Source organism: Oreochromis niloticus, linkage group LG7 (genome assembly GCF_001858045.2).
Source record: "Oreochromis niloticus isolate F11D_XX linkage group LG7, O_niloticus_UMD_NMBU, whole genome shotgun sequence".
NCBI classification, from domain to species: domain Eukaryota; kingdom Metazoa; phylum Chordata; class Actinopteri; order Cichliformes; family Cichlidae; genus Oreochromis; species Oreochromis niloticus.
In genome coordinates this window covers 22,715,268-22,741,245 of record NC_031972.2, presented here as the reverse complement: position 1 = coordinate 22,741,245, position 25,978 = coordinate 22,715,268, and the positions used below count along the sequence as shown (strand labels likewise).

General features: G+C 37.8%; 1 protein-coding gene and 1 long non-coding RNA gene across 8 annotated transcripts; one reads left to right on the top strand and one right to left on the bottom strand.

Annotated features, from left to right (window-relative positions):
* Positions 1 to 1,583: 1,583 nt before the first annotated feature.
* LOC100695559 (calsenilin) lies at positions 1,584 to 24,337 on the bottom strand. Of its 7 annotated transcripts, XM_005451279.3 has the most exons (12): positions 24,237 to 24,337; positions 23,930 to 24,089; positions 22,001 to 22,098; positions 17,852 to 18,050; positions 16,291 to 16,293; positions 9,144 to 9,268; positions 3,859 to 3,928; positions 3,526 to 3,596; positions 3,335 to 3,442; positions 3,127 to 3,231; positions 2,207 to 2,269; positions 1,584 to 2,113 (listed from the first exon to the last, which is right to left on the bottom strand). In XM_005451279.3, the coding sequence occupies exons 3-12, from the start codon at positions 22,004 to 22,006 to the stop codon at positions 2,066 to 2,068; spliced, it is 798 nt and encodes a 265-aa protein (XP_005451336.1). In that variant the 5' UTR covers positions 22,007 to 22,098; positions 23,930 to 24,089; positions 24,237 to 24,337; the 3' UTR covers positions 1,584 to 2,065. The 7 variants fall into 7 exon arrangements, with proteins under 7 accessions (XP_005451336.1, XP_025765207.1, XP_025765206.1 ...); XM_025909422.1 differs by having other exon boundaries at positions 17,852 to 18,026; positions 23,930 to 24,317; XM_025909421.1 differs by lacking the exons at positions 23,930 to 24,089; positions 24,237 to 24,337 and having other exon boundaries at positions 17,852 to 18,026; positions 22,001 to 22,350.
* Positions 6,431 to 7,898, top strand: LOC109202804 (uncharacterized). Its single transcript, XR_002062745.2, has 2 exons — positions 6,431 to 6,490; positions 7,135 to 7,898. It is a non-coding gene; the product is annotated as an uncharacterized LOC109202804 (long non-coding RNA).
* Positions 24,338 to 25,978: the final 1,641 nt, after the last annotated feature.

The following is a 25,978-nucleotide window of genomic DNA, read 5'->3' as shown; positions in this document are numbered from 1 at the left end:
AATAAAACTGATTAAACGTGTAAATTATCTATAAAAAATTTTTTTTTAAGGAAACAAAATGGAATTTATTTACCTTTCTTAGGAGTTACTTAAAGAGGCTGTGATCCTGGAGCTGCTGTTGTTTATCAAACCACAACACAGCAGGGCTGCGAGGTGGTTTTCATCTCCATTTACAGACTATCAACCCAACCAACACAGTCAGCACCAAGACCCCCACCCCACCCCAACATACCCACCCACCCACGGGAAAAAAAATCCTGCTTTGCTATTGGTTCTACATCAATAATACAGAACAGGTTCAATGTTTTTTTGCTGACAGTGGATTTTCACACATGCAGTGTGAGTTTCTCACATTACTCAGCAAATGGACGTGAGTGCAAACTAATCAAAACATTACTGTCTCAACTAACATTTCATTTAGTATTTATTCATGTTTATGTCTACATAAAGTGTCTGACCACTAAAAAATGTTCTGGGCTTATGACATTTTTCAGAATCCTGAGAAAAAAATGTTCAGAAATAAAATTGTAGTCGAAGAAGTTTGTAATGAATTTTGTAATTAAAATCAGAAATCTGCAAAAAAAAACAAAAAAAAACAACCCAAACAAACAAACAAAAAACCCCAACAACAACAAAAAGAAAAAGTAGGAAAAGAGTCAGAATACAATTTAAGAAGTCATACCTTCTGAGCTAAAAATTTTGCTAAAAATAATTCACATTCTGAGAAAAAAATATTTAAAATTCATTGAAAGAAATGAGAATTTTGAGAATAAAATCAGATTTTTTCGGGGGGGGTCAGAAATCTAAATTAAAAAATTTAATTCTACATTAAAGTCAGACTTCTGCCCCAAAAAAGTAAAACTGAAAAAGTTAGAATTCATTAAATAATATAGGAATTGTGCAAAATACTTTTTTAAGTAACCCCAGTCTTCTTTCATGGCGATTCTAATGTTCAGCAGTGGTTTTGGGAAATATTTTAATATTTTAATCGGTCCTTTGGATGGAAGCATGGCCTGCAGAATAAGGGGGCAGTCGAGCCAGTGATTGATTGTGTGTGCATTTTTCTTTTTTAGTATGATTTTTTTAAGATTATAATTTAATGTCAGAACTCGAAAATGAAACTCCATTGTCAGACTTACAGAATAAAACTATTTTTGCATGGAACAAAGAACAAACCTGTAATGGAGAGGATAAAGAGAACTCAGAGGATGTAGAGCATGAGAGATGACTGTCTGCCAAAGGCTAAAAGATCAGGAATAACCCCTCTTGGGACCATGATCATGAAGCACTGATTTGGATTAGGAATTTAAAGAAGCCCCCTGAGGCTTCGTCTTGCACAACTGCAGTATTGTTTGTTTGACCTTATACAGTAACTTAAGACTGTGAATGACTTGTTTTATAGCATTTTAATAGCTTTACTAATACAAAATGCCAGATTCAGTGCAACAAATGTGATACAATCACTTACTCTGTACTCTATTTTCTATAAGGACTGTTAAACTTATGGAAACTGATAAAATGCAGATGTGGAATTTTTTTTGCCTGTTGCATTTTTTTGATAAAAAGAAGGGATTCAGCAGGAGTATCAGTATGTGAGAGCAAATATTTATTTCAACTGGATTCTGGTAAGCACAACAATGTCTGGGTTTCATTTCTGCACAGTTGAATATAGTAACAAACAGTTCTCATTTGCACGTTTGTGACAAAAAATACAATAAAATGCATTATTTGTGTTTGAGGTGGTTTGCAGTACATGCTCTCTAATGTAAGGCGAACACTCATGCTCATCTGGTAATCACAGCACATTTTTGTTGTTTCATGTGCAGAAATGAAAGTTGAAATATCATGCAAAGAAACATTGTTTTTTCAGGTGATTTTGGTGAATCCTGTACATTTCTCTGCATGAAACAGCTTGACTGGAAACTCAGTAGTGTCCATCAGTTAGCAGTAGAAAGTGTCAAAACACCCAGTTTTTCCTTTTTAGGATAAATGAAATTGTTCAGGCGCAGACGTTTGTAGTGGGAAGCTCTATACAGCATTATTGGTCCACCTTTCTCTGCAGAAACTAGATGACGTTCTCAAACAGCTGCATAGAAGCCATTATATTTTCATCCTGTTATGGAAACAATAGTGATACAAGGAATAAAATGCATAAATTTGGCCAATCATCATGTGGCAAAATCTTTAGATTTACATAAGGATTTACCTTTTGGCAGGTTTCTATGAATTCATCTATTGTCACCACTCCATCTCTGTTACGGTCCATTTTCTGATCCATATTAAAGAAACAAAGTGGATAACATGAGATAAAATAACAGGTTTCTTTTTTCTTTCAGTTTATTTATCATTCATTTCTTTCATGAATGACTAATCGAAAAAAGAGTGTACACCCCCGTAGCCTGTTACAGTAACAAATAAAATGTGGCACTGGGTAGTAATTGGTAAATGGACTGGTTCTTATAGTACTTTTCTACTCTACGTGAGCACTCAAAGTGCTTCAATACAATATCTGGATGTACTAATGTACATTCACCGTATACTTTATTAGGTCCTCTGTTCAACTGCACACTAACACAAGGATCTGATCAGCCAGTTAAATGTCGCAAACTCAATATAATTAAGTGACTTTGAGCATGGCAACTTTGTTGGTGCCAAATTTTAAAAACAGCTGATCAAACTGGGATTTTCCTCACACACTTATTTTTAGGGTTTACAGAGAATGGTTGAAAAAAGTGAAAATATTCAGTAAGCAGCAGTTCTCTGGGAAAAAGACTTGTTGCTGTCAGGGGTCAGAAGAGAGTGGTTAGATACAAGGAAACAGCAACTCAAATAACCACTTATTACAACCAAGGTATGCAGAACAGCATCTCTGAATGGTCTGATGAGGCCTGATTTCTTCTCTAGGGTCAAAATTGACTGAAGTAAACATGCATGGATCCATCCTCCCTTCTATCAATCGGTAGTACCACACTGTTGTGGGGGATCATTTCTTGGCACACTTTGTGTCTCTGAGTACCAGTTCAGCGCCAACCTGAGAACTATTCCTGACTATGTCCATCCCTTTATGACCAGAGTCATTCCAGCCATCAGAAGATGTGAGCAGTGGGATTTCTGGATTAAGTATACCTGGAAGAACTTCTCCACATGTTCACCTGGGGAATCGTCTCGTACGCTGGGTAAAGTATACCTGCCCATCATGTCATAAATGGAGGTCATGATAGCCATCATTTCCTGCAGGAAAAAAGACAGACAAAGTGAACATTTATAGAAATCATAAAGGTGCAACAGATTTGAATTTTATTTATTTAATTTTATCATTGTTCGGTGACTGTACCTCTTTTGTAATGTAGCCATCCTTGTTGATGTCATATAGATTAAATGCCCAGCGAAGTTTCTCCGTAACTGAGCCTCGAAGTAACACAGACAGACCTAGAACAAAGTCCTGTAAATGCAATCCATTGTTTAATTTCTTTTAAGCTTTTTATAAATGAAAACCTTTAAACTTGCAGCCCCTGCTGTACTCACCTCAAACCGGATGGAGCCATTTCTGTCCATGTCAAAAGCATTAAACAAGAAATGTGCATATGTAGTTGCATCTGAGAGAAAATAATGAAAAGCAAGAAATGACCATTGTTAATTACAGTGCATGTTTAGGACTGAATATTAACTGTAATCAACTGTGGTCTTTAAAAAAAAAATTAGTCTAGAGGGAGCGAGAAAAATGTACTTAATTACTTAATGTTGCTATGGCAACTTTACAAAGAAACAGCATCTAGCAAATATAAACTGAACCTTTAAAATATCAAATATCAAGTATCATGCTTATTATAATTTTTATTATCAAGTTGCATAGCGTACCTCCTTGAGGGAAGAACTGTGAGTAAATGCTCTTGAATGTTTCTTCATCCACTAACCCACTGGGACACTCCTATTGAAAGGTAAACAAAAGAAAAACAAGTCAGTAAAAGAAAAGAGTGTTTAACTCTGCTAATGAACAGTTAGGAGTCATTAACATGTATGGACTTGGTGTATACCATTCATGAAGTACAGAATATTAACAACATTAAAGGTGAGACACTAAAAGTGAATAAGGAAATTGCTGGGACATCCAATCCTGGGCGCGGTATGAAAAGGAAAAAACAAAACAAAAAACAAAACAATGCTTGGACACTGCTAGCAAGGGGCGCCTCCACAAACGCAAATCAGGAGATGAAGCTTAGCTGAATATGTTTCCAAACCAACTTCATTCTAAGCCAAAGACTAGAAAATATGGTGAAGCATGTCTTCCCTTTGGTTTCACCTGCACAAGTGCCAAGGTAGGTCTCCCCTGCATAATTGGTTTTCCCTTCGTCGGGAGCAGCGCTGGGTTCTTCAAATCACGGACAAACAGTATCCCACATTCTTGATTTTTAGTTCACAAACACTTGTTGTAATGACTAACTACTCCTGACATTTTGGAGATGTTAGCTCTTTATACAGTAAAGTTACAGTGGGATACAAATAACATCAGGCTGATCCTGCCACAATTTGTTCCCCCTGTTCAAATCACTGACAAACAGTATCCCACAGCTCTTTATGTTTTTGAGCCCATTTTTGCAGAGGGACTGAAAAATGTATTGATAGCAATGTTGAATATTATTACACAGGAAAAAAACAACTACATGTAAAGTAATCACACCATGACGCCTCTGCCTTTCTAAATAGAGGGACAGTAGCTGCGTGTGTACATGTAAGCGTGTAAAACCTGAAGATAGTCAGATTAACAGTATTTTGTCTCTATCTGCTATTCTGCAATTCATCTCATGTAAACAATAACGTGGCACACAGCCTGAAGTGAAAAAAGGCACATCCCTTTGACATTGCATGACGAACTCTGTATTCCTTGTCCACACATAAACGCAAAAAAGGAATTTTAAAAAATCTCCGTTTTCGGTAATTCGAAACGCCGTTTACGTGTGGACGAAAACGGCGTCCACACGTGATGGGGGCGCGATGGGGGGCGCGAACATTTTTCTTGTAAAACAAAGGGGGGCCCAGCAAAAAAAGTTTGGGAACCACTGCCTTAGACCAGTGGCGGAGGGGGGGGGGTGGCTTACTGGGCTTCAGCCCGGGTTATTTTTTCAGAAGCCCGGGGTCTTTTGGAGTGTAATTTTTTCATAGTTAGATGCCTGACTGACAACTGTATAAAACAAAAACTACACACAATATTCGAAGCACATAGTGCACACTGTGGGAATTTACGACTGTGCGTAAATCCCCCCCTAATATTGGTATGATCCGAGCTCAGGCACTAATCGACTGAGCGAGGGGGCGGGGGGAGCTGCTGCCCGAGTGCGCTGAGAGAAACGGGGCCAGGCAGACAGAGGAGAGCTAAAGTTTGACCAGGTACCAAAGCAAATCATTCGTACTGTACAAATAATGTAAATATGACGGTGTATCACGAAATATTGATATCAAACTGATCACTTGACCCATATTACGTTACTTGCTCTTCAAGTGAATCAACAAATGGCGAAATGAAAAGCAGAACAACAACAATGCTGTTTCTTTAGAGAGTCTTAGCTTACATGTGTGTTTATTTCATATTTTCAGTTGTTACCCTCCACGGCTAAATAAATCGGTTTCAGTAATGTACTGATATACAAGAATGGACATAAGGGGCTTCTTTCAAAGAAAAAACTCTGGTAGATGTTATTTTATATATTATGCTTTGTATGTTGTTCAGTATATTTCTATGCAAAACAAGAGGAATTTCAATACACAGCAGTATATTCACAGTTTAAACCAGATATTTACATACACTTTATGGAAAACACAAGAACATTTTTTTACTGTACAACATCAATTTAGAGTAAACTTGTTTTGTTTTGGATAAATAAATATTGAAATATCTTTTGAATTAGTTAAATGTCAGAATAAAAAGAGGGAGCTGTCTATTTTTTTATCACTTTCATCAAATTTAGGAGAACATATACACTAAGTTTATTGTTAATTAATAAGAAAACTCCAGACGATTCCATTCTGAGCTGAAGAAGCTTCTGATAGGTTAGTAGAGTCCATGTGAGTAAATTGGTGGCACACCTGTGTATGCATATAAGGCAAAACACACAGCCTGTTTCTTTGAAATGGGAAAATCAAGAGAAGTCAACCAAAACACCAGGAAAAGAATTGTGGACCTCCATAAGTGTGGCTCAATTTTGAATACAATTTGGTGCCATTTACAATTAAGAAATACAGATAGTTTCTCTCTTTACTCTTAAAGTTAACAAATATGTTTTTTATATTTATCAACCTAAAAAAATAAACATTTAGTCTGATTTGATGTTACAATTAAAAAAGTGTTTGTGTTTTGATCTGAAGAGTATGTAAATATCTGGTTTCAACTGTATATTTGATGATTGTCAGCACAAAGAGGGAGAGAGAGGAACAGAGAGGAGAGAGAGGAACAGAGAGGGAGAATGAGGACAGAACAGAGATGGAACAAGAGCAGGTGAGACACACATGTTAGTCAAATGGTTGTTTACCAAAAGTATCACCGTATCATAGGTACTCATGTATCTCGTACCTAGTGTTTCTTTTTAGGTTTGTTATTTTTCAAATTCTACATTTATTAAGTTATGCAGGCTTGTTTGCACAACAAGGCTAAATAATTATATAAACTTTTCTGAATCTAAATAGTGTACTTTGGTAGAATTAAAAAATAAGTGTAGTGCAGGTCTATGATGATTTTTAGTGCTACTATCATCTAGTTCTGATTCTGGTTCTGTCTTGGTTAAGTCCTAAGTAGTCCTGGTTTTGAACTGTTGTAGTCCTGTTTTAAATCCAGATCAGTTCTGGGTCTGGTTGAATTGGGGTTTAGTCCCTGTGTCTTGATCCAGCCCTGATTTTGTTCTGCCTTGCTGCTTAATTAAAAAAACTAGTTTAAGGTGTCCTGCATATGTGATATTTATTTTTCCCTATATGAAGTCATTCTTTTTTGAAGAAAACTCAAAACAGAGCCTATTAATCTTTCAGTCATTTCAACTCCCCCCCCCCCCCCCCAAAAAAAAAAAAAAAAAAAAAATCCCACATGCATACTACCTTTTAGGGCTAAGCCCCGGGTGTTTCAAATGTCTGCCTCCGCCTCTGCCTTAGACTATGATGACCTGGATGACTGAGAACCTTCACAGACAACATGGCCCTTGCTTCTCTAAGATGATGATGTCATTCCTTGTCGGCTTTGTGTTCCCCAGACCAGCAAACCACCCCGACTTGTGCTTTTTATAAACTTTTATGCTTACTGCATGATTAACAAATATTGCATATTTGTTAATCATGTTTTTCTAAATATCATCCTCAATCAAATCAGGCTAAGAATGATATATAAACAAATCCTGATCTATCTATCTATCTATCTATGGAGAGAGAGAGAGAGAGAGACAGACAGAGCGAGCGTATGTGCCCTGTTGCATTGTCTTATTAACTTAAGGAAATCTTATTTGAGACCTTATAAGATCAGCATTTACTCAAAGAATTCATTTGCCATAAAACAATGCAACAATTATAGTAACACTGATACATGTGTGGAGAATACCTTGCTTGTGTTGGGAAAAGAAAGTACAATAAACTACACAGGAATGAAACAAAAACTTTTTTAGTGCGAAATGTAATAAGCTGCAAAACAACTAAAAAACTCATATCGAACAATTAACTTTGGTGATTGCTCTGCTAGTTTAGTGTTTCCTGGAAGTGCAAAGCAAAGTGGAATACAGCACCGGGTATCAACTAATACTCCTGTACTTAATACTACTGTACTTATCCTGCTACGACAAGTCAGAACGTCTGCTGTGAAAACAAATCTGTTTGATTAGTTAAAATCATCTTCTTGATATCATCATTAAAGATTTGTTTATGCTGGACATTTCTCTGTGCAACTTTTTATGTATCATTAATGCCTCTGAACACTCTTAAAACATTTTCAGGCTTCTTTTTTTTAAGTTTAAAGCTTCTTTGTTTACATCAGCTTGCGGTCTTCTCCTTCCCCTCTTTAATGGAGCTTTGCTTCCTATTACAACCACTTACTGTCGATATCTATTACCCGGTCCTGCAGTGGGCAAAAATATGTGTTAAGTCACTCCCAAGTTTATGCGTGCCTGTGCACGGCGTGGTTGACCAATACGATTTGAGCAATACATGCATCGGCTCATAAAAAGAAAGAAATGGGCAAAAGTGCTGAAGTTGCTTTATACCTGTCCTGCAGAGAGGAAACCCCATGCACACCCAGGAATCACTGGAGAGATTATGTTACTGGGCTGGGTATCCCCCGTGAAGAGCCTGGGCGAGGTTCTCTGTTTAAACAACCCAATAAGATGCAAAAAATAGATAGAATATAAAAGTAATTTCCTCTAAGCCTGGGATTTTTAAAGTTTTCATGACTAAGTGCCAAAATGTGCACATAAAACACAATAATTCCAATCATATGTTTACAGTAGGCTACATGAAAAGTGGCCCAAGCAATACAGGAGAACTTCTTAAATCACAACTTCTTAAATTGACGCAATTCAGTATTCAGTCAGTCTGTGATGTTTTATGGTTTTATTTGGTTTATTAGTGATTGTCATATCTCTGTTTAAAAGATGCTGGTTTATACTGTAACAGTCACTTTTGTGCCATTTTCGAGTGCTCTTGTGGTCCAGTCCTTGAAGCCAGGATTCAAAACTTTCTGGAAGTCCATGTTATTGACATTTGATGATTAATAATTACATACAGTTTAGACATAAAAACCTGGTTGTCTATATATGTTTACATGAACTTTTCTTGTACTTTTCATTGTATTGAATATTTTATTGTAGCGTTTATATTCATTTTAATAGAAGGAATGGTTTAAGAGAGCTCTACAGCAAATTAAGTTAAATGGTGTCACTGATGCTTCTTTTTATGCAAAGTACATTGAGTTTATGTGTAATGAAGTGTGCTTATATTTTATAATTAAGTAACTGCTCTATAATTAATCAATCAAACTGCAACTCACAATGTGACAAATACATAAAGGATAATAGCAAAACACGTGGTTAGGGAAAGATGCTCCTCTGTGCTAAAACACTAGCAAATAATAAAGAGTATAACTGATGAACCGCTTCTAAGTATGCCGATTGTTTTCTCACATTCTTAAAGCCTCTGTAAAGCGACTGCAGCTCCTTCCTGGTGAACTGCGTCTGGGCTTGGAGCTGTTCAAGGCCCTCAGGTTGGTGACGCACCATGGAGAGTTCAAGGTCACTGTCACTGCTGTCTGTCACACGAAAAGAGACAAAATGGGGAAGCGGGAGGATGGAAGGAAAGGGGGAGGAAACAGCAGTAAGACTAGAAAGAAAGAAAAAGAAAATCATAGAGGTAAAACATTTACATATATATCCTATAACTCAAAATGCTCACCATCTTCACAGAAACAACACAAACATGGAGAGGTTTAAGAGGGAGAGGGACGACAAATAAAGGGGTGGAAGCAACGGCGTAAGAAGGATGTTCAACATCGTTCAAGTAAAAAATAAGAAGATGAAACAGAAAGAAAGATGTGGGAGTTGTTTTGAGAGAGAGAGAGAAACTTGTAGCATTGAAGTATTATGCTACAGTAACACAGCAAGATCTTCCAGTTCTAGTTGAGCTATTTGGTGCAGTGCTACATTTTTATGAACATTGCATGAAGGGATATTTTTTGCTGAAGGTGTAACAGAAATAATCTCTTAATAGAAAAAGCTTTTTCTTCTTCATAATTTTGTTTATGAAGAAATAACCAGGCAGAAAGTACATGCTGCCATGCTTTTGTTTTGGCATTTTCAAGGTCGCTGTTGGCATCCTGACGGTTAAATGAAAAGATATTAGACAAGGGTGATTTAAAGCACATTTTTAGGGTTGCAAAAGCAAAAGGAGTTGCACACTTTTAGACAGCCACTGGCATTTAATGCAGTTACACCTGTGTTTGACAAGCTTAAATGCCAACTGTGAGAAAAAAAGCTTGCTTCGTCAGCCTTAAGGACCAAATAAACTTACATACTGCGATTACCAAAAACCAAGAATTTCCAAGAACAGCTGGAATGCAATTACAGTCACATGTTATAATGTGCAAAGGAATACCATTGTAGGTACTCACCATCTTCATGAGAATGCCACAGATATAGCAAGTTGAACAAGATATGGGAGAGGTTGAGAAACAGGGAAGGAGAAATTGATATGATTGTTAAAAAATATTTAGTTAGACCAAAATTGTTACCGATACAGAAAGTTAAAAGGTAGGTTCAGGTTTGTTGTAAGAATTTGTTCATGAAGAGGCCTCGTAGTGTCTTTCAAAGTTACTCTTTTTTATGGATGGACTTTGAGTTTTGTTCAAAAGTCCATGAATTTGTCCCAATAAACACAATAAGAGTTTTGTCATGAAGGTGTTACAAGGGGATTGCTTAACTGTCAGTATGGGAAAATTCAACTTACTCTGTGATATTTTAAAATCTGCATGACTAACTTTTCCATTTCTATTACGTATATAAAAAATCCTGTAAGATATTAAAGGCCATCCTACAAAGATCAATGTTTAATTTCTCTCTTTCTCCGTGTCTTACCTTCCAGTGACAAAGGGTCGCAAATCCCAAACTGTTTGAGGACAACAATACATAGTCCAATAACAACAATGATAGCAATTATTTCCATGCCCTCCAAAGCCATCGTTGCAATTCATTAGATATTGCTTCTGCAAAAGCCCTTTAAAAAAAAAACCTTTAAAATAACAACTGACATATAACAATGCTATAGTGCAAGCTCCACTACTTGTTAGTTTTCATATGCAAATGGCCAGTGAATGGGGAAAAAAAATTAAAATTGACCGCAGAGCCTTCGTCATTGAAGAAACAGGTCCAGAGTCCATTATTTGCTCCTGCAGGTAGATAAAAATTCACTGAATCTGAGTTCCCCCAAATTATCCAAAGTTGCAGATGATTCAGTTCTGCTACGGCTCAGCAGCGTTTCGCATCCTGCTGGATCTTTCCCACAGCCCCATCAACTCAGGGCTCCACCTCCACTTACACTGTCTTGAGCTGTGTGTTTGAGGTTGTGGGCGGGCGGGTGGATCAGTGTTACTGAAGGGATTCCTCTGCTAATAGTTTCTGACATCTGCAATGTCTAAATATGCCCGGTCATGATAAAGATGCAAAATGATATACCAAGCATTGATTCACATCTTCTGATGTTTGGGATATTAACAGCACTCATAAAGAAAACTATTGTGTCCTGTGTGGTGCTGCCTGTGTCCACAGGGCTGCTCAGTGATGCACGCACTCAGTAATACAGATGTATTCACTCTGAGCTCAAAAGCAGTTAGACCACTGTGATTGTAAAATTGTGTCTTTTATGACATTGCAAACCCCCCCCCAAAAAAACAAAAGCTGAAGTGAACTATAGCTATCCTGCAAAGCTAAACTGACAACACACATATATATATATAGATGATATAAATAATGTATGTAACAGTATTTATATATACTTTTTGAGTTTTTTATGATTATACTCTATTGTAAAGATTATTAGGATAGTTCACAACTGATGAGTCTGCACAACATAATGGACTCAATGTAAGTAGGAAAGAGGGGTGGAAAGCAAATCAATTGTGCAGAGGAACAATATTGGTCTGTGAGCAGGCAGAGAATGTATGCCAGATATGCATTTCGATGGTCAGGGAGGGTTTATGTAAGTTAGAGAGTTTAAATGGACCTAATGAACGGGGATAGCGGCCTGCCAAAAATACAAGAAATATCAATAGTGCAGCTGCCGAGCTCCTCAAATGCACATTTGGAAGATGTAATTTAGACTGAGACCTGCTGTCGTTGTGCATTATGAAAATTTATGTTTTTTTTGTAAAAAGGTGTCTATCAGCTACTTATTGCTCATTTTCTGAAAAAAAAAAGGCTTCTGTTTGTTTGATTAGGATATTATAAACGGCATAATCGAATACATTGTATTCATTTATTTTAGTAAATTTAGACCTACTTCATAATATGTGTCTACACTGTAACAAATTGCTGTAAAAATACAATAAATTTTATACAGCAATACACCACTTTTTGTAAATACAGCCGTATAATGCAAATGCTGATATAGAAGACATTAACAGCAGTCATTTCTATTATTGTAGCAGCTCAAGAAGATGGTCTATGAAGGCAAACTTTTATGAGTTCAAACTCTGACTCCAAATTGAGTTCACGCATGATGATTCCTACATTGGTCACCAGCATGACCTGTATTTTTCCCATTATTTTTTGGCTTTTTGCAGTGAAGAGTAAATAGGAAAGTGGGTAAACATGCCCATCAAAGGGCCTCAGGTCAGAGTCAAACCTGCGCCGCTGCATTTAGCTTTGAAGCATATGGTTGCCTGCTTAAACTATGAGCTAGGTTTTGCATCTTTTTTGTTTACAATATTATCATCAAATATAATATCTATGTTTAGCACAACAGTTCATTAAGACTATAGTTCTGACTGCCAATTGGGGTCTGTGTGATCCTTACTGTTACTATTTTTTATTTCATAATAAAAGTCTCATGTTTGTGACACCCTGACATTTGAGAAGATACAAATTTCTGGACATTAACAAAAAAAATAATACTTTAAAATATTTTGCAGTATACTACAAAGTGTATATTTTATAGAGTATAGCCCTGTTATAGCTTGTTACTGTTTTTCACAGTAAAAAACTGTTATTGTAGAGTACAGATGTAAAATGACAGTTTAATCCTGTAAAATCTCAATGATTGTAGTTTCCTGTCATTTAACAATGAGATTTACTACATTGTAAGCTCAACCTGGGCTTTTAGTCAGCACTGTAAACTGTAAAGTAGAGCAGATGTACTGCCCAGCTAACAAAATGCTTGTTATTTCTTTCATGTGGATTTTTTGCAACCTGTCTTCTTTGTGAGACGGACTCAGCCATTATACAAAACATGCAAGATGCATGAGCTCATGAGGGAACCTTCCATAAAAATAATGCATCATTACATTGTTTAATGCACCTTAAGTGCTGATGTATTCCCGTTCTTCTATTAAATACAGACAAGAGTGAGGTGGCTTAAGCTCGCAGAGATGCCGACAGTGCAGCCATCAGTCCCATCATCAGGCTTTAATGACTACACTGAAAGCAACATTACAGCCTGGAGTCTAAGCCATCAATCAAAAGTTCTTGTCAGACAATTAAATTAGCTAGCTAGGACATTTTTTCCTGATGCAGGCATGGAGGTCTTTCATTAGTTTCATTGGTTTAAGGCACAGGTCTTAATATTTGCACATTCAAATGGTATATTTGGGCTTTTTGAAACTTTGAACTGTCCATAAGGAGTCACTTCTATGAATCACCAAAGAAAACATGAACTATAAAGCAATCATTGTTAGTTCTGTATTTCCATAATAGGGTATTTAAAGATGTCCTTACCTCCTCCTTTTAGAGATGATGTGATTTGGAAAAAGAATAAACGCGTTCACTATTTATCAAGTTATAATGAAATTTGCTAGTTGTCCTATTTTGTTATTAAGGAGAAACAGGGCCAGCAACAGCAACAGCCTGAACTATTTCAACTGTATTTTAACAGTTTCTTCAGATCTTGTGTTTTCATTTTCTTTACTAACATCAAATACAGCAACAAGGAAAGAAAACTTTATACAGATACAGAATATCTGCATCTGTAATGTAATGATTTCCAAGATATAATTGAGGGCATTTTTTATTTTAGACTAACAGATTTGTCCCCTCTGGATGAGTGTTATGTACAAGCTGGCCAAGAGCAGGAAAAGTGAGCTTGCTGTAGAGTCTTTTCTAAAGATACTTTCAGCTGCTCCCTGAAAGTACCTTTACTTTCATTACTTTCAGGGAGCAGCACGGCAGATGGATCTACGTGTTTGATTTGGCACAGATCCCCTACCTGACACAATCCTCCCATTTATCAGGGATTTACACCACAACTAGGCGTACGCTAGCTTGGCTGTCGTTTGTATTTCCTCCCAGAATTGAACTGAGGATCTTTCACATGTTGGGGCAAGTGTGTAAAGCTTTACACCACTGAGCCACTAAACTGAGCCTTGTCTAATGGTGACAAGTTATGATTTCATATAGATTTTACACTGAGCATCATCAAAGTGGAAGACCTTCCAAGTCAGTGTTGCATTTGAATAGCACAACAACAACAAGTCAAATAAATTCACGATCTCTAGGTTTTTAGTTGCTTTGGAGTTTTTTTTGGATTCTTATTTTGAGTTTTCTTTTCATTGCCAATGTTATCCTAACACACTGAACCCTTAAGTGTATCATTTTTGATTTATTTTGATATTTTTTTCTGGCTGTTATTTCATCGTTTAGGCTTTAAAGAGTTAAGTCTTTAATTATTGTTGAGATTTTGAGTCCTGTTTAGAGTTGATTATCATATATAGTAATTACTGGTCTTTATATATCTTCAGTTTCTATTGTGAGTTTCTTTCTAATGTGTTTTGTTCCTCTGTCTGTCTCGCCCTTCTGTGTTTTCCTTGAGTTGGTTCATTCGTGTTTCATTGTTTTCAGTACATTTCCTGTTTTATTCTTATAGTTAGTTTTGTGAGGTGGGTTTTACTTCCTGAATGTCTACACTGATGTCTCATTCCAACTTTTGTCTAATCAGCCCTTTAATGTGTGCAGAAACAGTCCAGTCTTCTCTGTGTCCTTTGTTAGGATATCTGCTATCCTCTGTACTTGTCCTCTTTCCTTGTATCCATTTAGATTTGGTTTTTTCCTTCTGTTGATGTTTCACTATTTGTTTTATCATCAGCCTAAAGAAAGTGTCTCCCCTTTTGTAAGTCAGCTTGCCTCCTGTGTTTGGGTCCTAACTCTACACAATATGACAAACAGACAAATTATAGATAATGCAAACATTAATTAAACATTAATTTAATGAAATACTTAATGACAGAATGATATTGATAAGTCTGTTAACTCACGCAGTTTGCATTTTTACCAGCTTTCTTTCCGGTCTTCAAATAGGCTCAATTTCATTAATATAGCAGCTCTGTTCCAGTCTTACACACCAAAATGTTTAAAGTGGACACACTTTATACTAAAAGTGTTGTTGAAGTGTGTACACTGCTTTTCCTCTCACACATGCTGCTTTGTCAGCAGTAGCTGTATTGCTTTCTATTCTGCCCCTCTGTTGTTACTTTATTGGGTTTCTTTGGCTGGTGCGTTTCTCAGTTTTCCCACTAGTGGGCAGAATTACCCCTTGAGTTTGTGGCGTCTTCTTTAGTTATTTTGTGTGCACTACACTGCCCCCTTTGGCGATGTGTTGTAAGCAGCAGGAAAAGTTCACGCTGGCAGTGTGAGAAAATGCCTGGAGCAGAAACGAGCTGCACAACTTTAAGCCCAGTTTACATCGCTGGGGAGTTTGTTGAACCATAATCTGTAAGTAATCAATGTCTAGCTTTATTTTCTGTAAGATTTGTTACTTTCATGTTACTTAAGAGGTTATTTGAACGTATAAGGAAAGATGTCTTGATGCATTCTCAATCATCCAGGAAAGTAAATCTCCAAAAGTTGAATCTGTTCATCTGGACGTAGCGTTTTGTGGGAGAAACGTTTCGTCACTCATCCAAGTGACTTCTTCAGTCTCAGCTGACTGCAGGTTTCCCCAAACCTTATAAACAGTACATTTGCATAATGACTGAAACCAGCCCACTGAAGGAACAATGGGCTGTGAGGTCAGTTCCTTAATCATAATTATGCAAATTCCCATGACCATTGATCAACAATCACTGACCAAAACCCACCGATCAAAGTGGGTTTTTTTCATAGCCATTGATCAGTGTTCTTTGATCAGTGGGTTTTGGTCAGTGATTGTTGATCAATGGTCATGGGTATTTGCATAATTATGATTAAGGAACTGACCTCACAGCCCATTGTTCCTTCAGTGGGCTGGTTTCAGTCATTATGCAAATGTACTGTTTATAAGGTTTGGGGAAACCTGCAGTCAGCTGAGACTGAAGAAGTCACTTGGATGAGTGACGAAACGTTTCTCCCACAAAACGCTACGTCCAGATGAACAGATTCAACTTTTGGAGATATAAGGAAAGATGTTTATGGTGAATGTAAAGCATAAGAAAAGCTATGTTGCTAACTTCTGTTTTTGGTTACAAAATATGTCGATACTGATGCTTACATATTATTTTACTGTATGTTCACAGTCTTACAAATTAAAAGAGGAAAAAACGGTCTTCAGTTAAAGACACAAAGACAAAGCGATGTGTCCTGTCATTCCTGGAACCATCTCCTCTTATGTTAAGCTCGCTGCATAGGGTGAATAGCCATACATTCACCTGAGGGCAGCAGACTTTCAGTCTGTATAATGTTTTTAACCTCTTCATATTTTCCCGGAGCTCAGTTCTATTATCTTTTGTAAAATCAACCACACTGCTGCCAGTTCACTTATCCATAACTGTGATTAATCGGATGCTGCCAGAGACACTCCTTTCATGTGAGCATGCAGGGAAAACCCTGGAATAGGCTGATAACCAGCTTCGTGTTACTGCTTATCCTGATCGTCAGTCTTAAGGTAAGTGAGTCCAGATAACAGAAAGATTCTCTGGGTATGTTGAATTGGCTGTGTAGTGCAGACCTACATTGCATCTGTTCTTTAGTTCATTTTAATGCATTTCATTTGATGCAGATGAATCTCCTCTTTCATAGATTCTACCAGTCACTGTACAACCGCACAGTATGAATGTCAGTGCAGCCCATCAGCTACTATAGACAGAGAGTGGTGTGTGTGAAATTCAGGTGCTGTAATCGCCACACGCCAGTAGATGGTGATAGTGTTGCAATAAAGTGCAGAGACTGTGGAGGAGCTTTAACAAACCTTTAAATTTCTCTGAATAACCGTTCAAAAAACTAAAAATAATCTAATTCTAATTTTTGCTGTTCTCTGCTTTAAGTGCAAAGTAGTGCTACCAGAAATATACTGGATGAGTTAAAATTAGCACATGCATTCCCTTTCCGATGTTAAACATGAGATGGAATGCATTATTATAGATACAAACAATATTTACACTATAATGGTACTCTTATAAGTGCAAAATATTTTGTTTGCCAAAAAGCATTTGCCCTCTTGTCTTCCTGTCCAAGACATATTGCCATCTGTCTGCTGGCAGAGAGACAAGTCAACAGAAAATGAGTCTGGATGACAGGACCAGGTCGTTTCTAGAAACCGCAGAGGACAATTTCTATTAACCTCATTCTATATTTTTTCGGCTAAAACAACTGAAATGCGAGAAATGGACAGAAAATCAACACAGAATGTAAAATTATTAGGATGGATTGGGAAAAAAATGTCTGCACTGAAGGTATATGTCAATAACTAACATAAACCAAGAAAAGAGGGGCAGGGGCAGACGCTGGAAGACTCCGAGGCATTCATTTTTAAAAACGTGCCACTTTTCACTTCTCAGGGATTCAGACAAAGAATGGCAACAGTCTATCTGTGTGTGTTTGAGAGAGAACGAATGACAAAGGAGGGTAAAAATATAAAAACTCAAGAGTGAAAGCCTCCACAATGCACTTATTGACTGGTTAAAAGCTGAAAAATGATGTTTTTAGCTAAAAAAAAACAGGTTTACATGGTAAAGAATGTGATATTTATAAAGTAAATCTATACTACAGATATGAATATGGTTAAAATTGATGTATTGTGTAGTACATGACAGCGGGCATGCACTCTTCCTATACTAATCCTGCGTTTCTCTTCCTCCACCCTGCTGTCACACACAATCATGTAAACGATTTACACTGAGGGTATTAGCGTGGTGCTGCAGCCTTCTTTGTGCTTCTACCTGGGCCCTGCTGTGTGGTGCTGGCAATTATCCACTTCACAAGGCAGCACTTCATCAGAGATTTACGCGAGAGCCGTGGTCTCTGCCACTTTGAGCCCTCCGTCTGACCGCCCGGGTTTGGCTCTTTCCCATTGGCATCCGGCAGCAGACCGCCATCGACCGCCTTCTCATCTGCCTGAAGACAGAAAGAAACTGTCCTCTGAGAGAGAAAAGAGAAGCAGACACACCTGATTTTAAAGAACTAGCCACGCTTTAAATCAGGAGAATAAAACAAAAGCCCCTCTCTGTGAGTGGAATTAAATATACCAGGTGTAATTATTTCAGGCTGTAAAATAGAGTCACTGCTAACTGTGGCGTGTCTCTTTACACTGAAGTAATTCTTTAATATTTTGATATTTTAGTCACAAATTAGATTTTAGAGAAAGTATTTCTCATTTTAATAACAATTACAGTTCTGCAGATCATTTTTTTTGCATGGTTTAGCTCAGTAACCCTGATTTAATTCTCTTCAATGCCATTAACAGCTGAAAATGACAAAATCCATACAAACACAGTCAGCAATTAGCCAGTGAGAAATAGCTGAACATTTAGCAGCTAACAAACCAGATTTTCCCTGAGCAGATGACCACCAAAGATTTTAAACAAGAATCAGTATCTGACATTTATCAAGTGGACACAAATGAATGTTAATGTGTTGCTTAAAGCAGGTTTAATGATTTTATCCACTTCACCAGGGCCTAAAAAGGCTCACCAATATACTCAGAGCTCTTCTCTTTGGGAGTGTATTGTCTCGATGTCTAGGATGTTGTCTACAATGGTTAATATGGAAGCTGTAACCTAAAGAAATAACAAGCTGGGACTGGCACGTGGCTGAACAGACTTTGGCACACATAAACAAAGAACTGCGCTGCAGAGAGTGAACAGTGTTAACGAGGACTAGAACGGATGTGGATGTTTAACGGTCACAAGCTGCATCCACATTTATACTGTGAAATGAGTCAAAGCAACATTTAGACATTGATTTAATTTGTAATTGATGATCATTTAGTCATTTTAGTCATCAATTAAAAACACTTTATTACAAAGTGTTTCTTTTTTTGTCTATCCTGTTGTGTGACCCATTTTCGGCCAAGCTTTCGCTATCAGACAGATGACCTCATTTGACTCTACAATACTTTGGTGTACAAAGGAGTTCATGTCCACTCAATGTCTACAAGGCGCTGAAATTCTTGTGGGTGTAAAGCAAGCCTAAATCATCATCCCTCCACCATCGTGCTTATAGCTGGTGTGAGGTGTTTGTGCTGATGTGCATTATGGCCAAACATCGCCACTTGTTCCAGAAGTCTGGGGATTTGTTTCCAACTTCTCCTGGCAACCCTCTCAAATAAGCTAGACTGGTTCAGTCTTTTCCTAACTGTCGAGGTTAATATAGTAAGCAAAACTAAAACTAAACGTGAAAAAAACTTTTGGTTGACTAAAATAAAAACTAGACTTTGAAAAAACCCCCCCAATTTTGTGTACTTGGAAAACCAACTAAAATAAAAATAGAGTGGGAATGCCCTCACTTTCAGTACCTACTAATTTGACCAAAATGTTATTATAACTTGCCTGATGAGGCTTTAATGGACGTGGTTATTGAGATTTTGGTTATTGAGATGTCTTCAAAAGACTCTGTGTTTTTATTCTAATATGTACCTCTGACATGTGCCCTCCATACAATTATAATTATAATAATAATGTAACACGGAAACCAATAAAAACTAAACTGAACTGAAAACAAAAAGTCAAAAAGAAATAAAAAAGAACAATTATATAGAAATTATAACATTATAATAACTCTGTTATCTGCACTCTCATGAAGTCTTCACATGCTAACTAAGGCCTGTAGAATCTGAGCGTTATGTCCAGATTTTATTCTTTTTTGCAGTTTCTTTGAGCACTGCATAGTCTGACCAGTCATCTTGGATGTTTTTTACATGAGAATAATCTTTTTCACTGTATAATGTTGGAATTCTGTGTTAATGGCCTTTTAAGTCTTCCCAGATTGATGAGCAGTGACAGTTCCTTCTCCAAGGTCATAGCTGATGCACTGACATTAACACACACCTGAATGCTTCAGACCAGCAAACTGCAGACAATTTCTACGTTTTTAGAAGTGACCTTAACTTTTCTTTCACATGACTGTATATATTACAGGTTTAGAAATATGCAACATGCTTTCTGTCTGTAAAAACAGAGAAAGAAATGAGAAAAAGGTCTCCTGTAACAGGAGCGCTTCTGTGAACAATAAAGCAAAGGCTCTCATGTTACCACCACATTATATCCTCTCAACTCACACATTCAGTGTTTCTGCATCACGTGATGCATTAGTAATGTAATTCCCATTTCTGATTTTAAACAGCAAAATTGAAATAATATAAGAGCAGTGCTTTTTTTGGCTTTGTCTCTTTTGTTGCTTTTCATTCTGAATGTGTTCTTTGGGCACGATCTCCCAACCTATCAGTGCTACTGCACCACGTGCTGTAAAGATATGTAACTCTGCTTGCTTATCCTTTCCCACAAGTTTAGATTTAGAAGTTTCTTCTCCTTTCCTTTTAACTCTCTGCACACTGCATGAATAATGCAGCCATTAGATCTTATTGTTTAGAGGATATTTAGATGAAACTATTAAGAGTGTTGTAGGAAACAACTGTCTGGGGAGTTCCTCTGTCCCTTATTTGAATATGGAAGGATGCTAAATCATCTTAGCGTCAACGCTATTGCTCAATAATTCACACTCCTTAAAACTTCATCAATAAAAGATCAGAGTGGACAGCCATGGTGAGGTGAAGGATGACTAAGAATATAAGGAGTGATAGTAGAAGGACCACCCAAAATACACACATAGCCTACATACACACAGGCATGTTGTATGCATCCGTGCCAGTCACACGCTCACATTTAAAAATGCATGACTACACATTTAGCAGTCTCATACATAAATGCAGCGTATAGCCTTCTGGCGCGTCTAAAACGGTCTCCTCTGACCTGAAATCTGATTTTACTCTGCCCGAATCCAAATAAATTCAACAATCAAATAGATGTCATTGGAATTTACACATTTATTTACATTTAAAAGGTAAATAAAACAAAATTAGACAAAATGATGTGTGAAGAAATCACATTTTGCTCTAGCGGACCCAAACGGAGGTTATTTTGGGTCTTCACATCCGGGGAGCTGCATTATTAAAAGAGAGATGCTCCGTGCGATCATCTACCTTGTCGTGAACTCGCTGGGCATCCGACCCCCACTGAGCGTCACATATGTTACCTTTTTGCATGCACACACACCTGCATGCAGACATCAGCTCACACATAGTGTTGTGCCGTGTTTTTGGTATCTTCAAGACTGGCTTGCAGTTCTGCTGCATGCATATGTTTTTGCCTTGTGTTTGAGCTCAGTTCATGAACAGCAAATGAGTATTCCTGTTAGTATTCTCCTTGAGGGCAGGATAGTAAGCTTTAAAGTTTTAAACAGCCAGTTGGTGGAAGGAAACAAATCTCATTTAGAATGTACTTAAATAATGAAAGGTACTCTGCTCTAGTAAATTTACATTTCAAGGGGAAATACTTTGCTCCACCACAGTCGTCCAAATCTCTAGATATAAAAATGATTAATAAATAAGCAATAAGGAGCAAAAAATAACATATAATCAGCTGCAACGTGTTTGAGGAAACATAAAAACATCAATAACTGAATATAAAATTCTTTACATCTGCATAGTCTTATAATGTAGTTATAGTCGTTACAGTTTCAAAGGGCTTATTTTACCTTTAATACTTCATGTGTAGTTTTCAGATAATACCAAAAGGTAATAGTTACTCCATAAGTTGGAATATTGATTCTGGAGTACTGTAAAAGGAGCACTGATGGATCTCTGTATCGTTAAAATATCACAAAATCACATGGTCCGGTCCTCTTTCTTTCAAATGTACAGTTAAGTTGTGAGACTTTTTAGTGCTGATAAATGACCAGAAGGTCAGAGCATGTGCGCTAAGGCAGGTAAGACTCTGCAGGAGCATTATTGTGATTAATCAGTCTGTATGCTGGGTAAATCTTATTCAGCAATGAGAGAAAGTAACAGTCAAAGTGATAAATGCTCACCCTACCTGCATTGCGTCTGGATTTCACTTGCTGTTTTGAGGAAAAATATCGCTGCAACCTTCGTCTGCGCTCCTCAGATGAGACCCCGGGCGAGCTGCAGCCGCTTGCAGACACAGAGAGACATCAGCTATTAAGAGGAGGAGGAGCAGAGCTGCTCAGAGTCCTGCGCTCACAAGCTGAGCCGAAGATAAACACTATACAGTTGTGATCATCACATCCAGCGTCGCAGGACAACACCTCTGAAGAAAAATGACTGAGTCGTTGATCTAAGGGAAGAGTCGTGATCTTCAGCAGATACCGAAAAGTGCCAGAGCTCGTCTCAACAAGTGAACAATTTATAGAGCTGCAGAGGCAGGGAGGTGTGGATGAGCTGTTTACATTGTGACAAATGTTATTAGAAGTACCAGACACATTATAACCTGCAGCACTGGCGTGCGAGTCTCGGCCCAGTCTGCGTGCCTCTCTGAGGAAATTAAAAAAGTATTGCTGTGTTGTCTGTATGCTCCTGCTCAGATATCATAATGAAAAGATTATTATATACAGACATTCATTTATAAGGGCTTCTAAGGATTTCTCACTTGTAATCAGAGTTTGGTTTTGGGCCAAATGTCTGCTGTATGAGGAAAAATATTTCACATTCAGTTTCAGAGGATGAAAGGAATCATTATGCACTATGTAGAAAAGAGCATCTACATCTGACATTGAATAATTATAATTTTAGTTACTTAGAGGGATCATTTTGATCATTCTAGACCTATAAATAGAAATATTATGATATTTGAGTGCTCATTGATTACATTTCTTCTCAAATGATGTCAGGTCATAGAAAAAAAGGCTGCAAACATTAATGTTCAGTGTGCAGGTTTATAATCAGCTGAAAACACATGATGCTGCAACATTCCTTAATTTTGACATTGAAATGTAAAATTATAGGGCCGTTCCCTGCACGAGTTTCTATCTACGGTATCGTATCAACTTGAAAGGTAAATGAATACAAGTACAGGAAGCTTCCTAAAATATACTCTGATACCGCATCTGTTAAAGTACTTCATCTGAAATTCTCTGAAAGTCAGACTGACGAACACACACACACACACACAAACACACACACACACACACACGCACACACACACACACCTGCTGTTGTCCGTCTCTCTCCCAGTCCTACAGTTATTTGGACAACAATTACATTTTGAACAATTATTATGTGATTTAAGTAGGCCTGGAAGTATATCATTGTCAAGGTCTACCATCAAGAATGTAAACACAGAGGGTTTTTAACAAGGTGAAAACCACTGATTAAACTCAAGAAGGTCAGATTAGATTTAAAATATCTAAAGAGACTCCATAGTTCTGAACACAACATTCTCTTATCTTATAAATCTTATAAACAGTACATTTGCACAACCACGGAAACTAGCCCACTGAATCATTGGGATTTGATCAGTGGTTGGTGATCAATGGTCATGACAATTTGCATATTAATGATCAAGGAACTGACCTCCCAGCCCATTGTTCATTCAGTGGTGCTAGTTTCAGTCAGCTGAGACTGAAGAAGTCACTTGGATGAGTGACGAAACGTTTCTCCCACTGAAACTGCTGCGTCCAGATGAACAGAATCAATCTTTTGGGACAGCTCATGATGTGAAGCTTTCTGCATCATCTGTCAGACATGGTGGAGGCAGCTTTATGGTATGACACGTGTGGCTGGTTGAACTTGGTCACTCGTGTTTATTGATGATGCGATTGTTGATAGACGTAACAGGATGAAGTCTGAAGTGTACTCTGCTATAAGCGGCTCAGATTCAACCAAATGTTGCAACAGTGAACAGACTGAACTTTACAGTGTAAATGGACAGTGACCCAAAGCAATCCAAGAGTTTCTCAAGGCAATAACCAGGTCAGCCACCTGATCTCAACATGATTTAACCTACCTTTTAGTTACTGAAGACAAAACTGAGGGCAGCAAGACCCACAAAGAAACAGTGACTGAAGGTGGCAACATGAAAGGCCTGGCAGAGGGTGTCAAGGCCAGAAACACAGCAGTTGGTGATGTCCATGAGTTCTGGGTAGACTTCTGGTATTCCCTTCACCCTGGAGATAAAGGACGGGAGAGCGAGAGAGCAAGGGCAAAAAAGAGATAACTGTTCTTAATCATTCAGAACTGGAAGGTATGTTGATTTTAATGACACGTCTTTGTTGTTGCAATTGAGGACAGAGCTGCTCAGTAATATTACAAACTGGAATCCAGTAGCATTTAGTGGAGAGTGGGCAGGCGGGTGAGTGAAGAGCCTTTTGTCTTACAGGAAAACATCCAGCCTGCATCCACACAGTTCATCGCTCTGCAGGTAAGGAAAGGGGGAGAGAGAGTGAGAGCGGAAGAGAGACAGAAGAAACAAGGCTAAAAGACACTGGGTCTGGCAGCACCATGACATTTTTATACAGAGAATTAATGTTTTTAGAAGTAGGAGATTGTTCTCATGGTATCCAAAAACAATGAAAAATTAAGTATACACCATGCATCAAAGAAACACAGTTTATCAACGCACAGTGGGAAAACTATCTCATAAATCATTTTGAATGCAGTGATTCTGTGGCTGTTTCACATTTTACATGCACACGTATTGATACGTCCAGTGAACTAAACCCTGCAAAGAAAAACCCAGGTCGCATATGCTGCATGTGCTGCATTAGTTATGATGTGCAATGGCTGGAAAGAGAAGAAAGCCAGTATGATATGAAACTTTGATCTGCTCTATTCCACATTCATGATGAGGCTTTGGTGGAAAAAATAATAAAATGATGGCACTGAGTGTAATTAACCTTCAGGAGTCCCTAATAAAAAAAAAGACCATGACAACATCTTTCAAGCTGCTCGGGGATGCCCGCACATAATTAACACAGGGGAGGGGTTAAGGGTTGCTGAGTTAATTACGATGTTGAAATGCCTCAATCTTACAGTTCCTGGAAGACTCGTGGGTCAAAAAATTGGAGTGGGGTGAATGAAGAAGTTCTAGTCTGCCACGTCGCTCTTGTTAAAAGCCATACAGTCATGCTGCAAAACTCCAGCAGCAATTTTGGTATTTCACTTAATAAAAGACAAATCGACAGAGAGGCTGTGGAAGTAAAAGGCAGAGGGGAAGAGGACAAAGACATCGTGGTGGAAGGAATCTTTGTATTCCTGGAAATGTTCCTCCTCCAAAACACAATGCAGCGTCCAACATGGCCAAGATCCTGTGACTAAACAGACACTGAAGAAAAACATGCCTGCAGCTTTTTAATAATAGCTTTTACAGATTGTTTTGAACAGAAAACTTGTGATTTATAAGCTATTTATTATACATATTAGCGCAAAAGACAGTACAAAGCAAGTCTTCAAAGGACAAGTATAATTTTTCTTTCAAAGGCTGTTCTGATTTTAATATTGGTTCCTCTGTATTTTCATTCTGTTGAACCTTTGGGGAGAGTGTTGGAATGTGCTCTTTGCTATGAGGGTGTATAACCTCATGCGCATCATGTGCACGTGTTTATCCTTTGATAGTCCATCTAAAGCTTTGGATATATAGTAATAATATTGCAGAAACAGGTAGGCTTGCCTCTTATGATACTCACAGACGAGTATCAGCAGATATTTGTGGCAGAGCTTGAGAACAAAAGGGCGGATATGTGCATAAATGCGTGCAGCCATGCATGTGAGTGTTTGTGGCAAATTTAGAGGGGGAAAAAATGCAACATTCATGAGGCGAGAGAGAAAATAAAAGAAACTCCCACACGCACACATGAAGCACGTCCGCACTGAGCACACACCCTCAATTAAACTCGGAGCTCATGTGTAAGGCACCGGGGAAACTGGAGGCTCTCTGGAACTTGTGCTGCTAAAAATAACTTAAGTGTCTGCAGCAGTGAGGCAAACCTGTAGGAAGATGAGAGGCGCAAGGACAGCCGGTGTAAAAATACAGAGGAGAAGAAAGATGTGATATAAT

What these genes read in the sequence shown, in the direction of transcription:
- LOC100695559 (XM_005451279.3), bottom strand. An exon ending in ATGGCTACATTACAAAAGAG is followed by an intron (nt 3,232 to 3,334) that starts GTACAGTCACCG and finishes TTTTTCCTGCAG; the next exon opens with GAAATGATGGCTATCATGAC. An exon ending in ATGTGGAGAAGTTCTTCCAG is followed by an intron (nt 2,270 to 3,126) that starts GTATACTTAATC and finishes AATATGGATCAG; the next exon opens with AAAATGGACCGTAACAGAGA.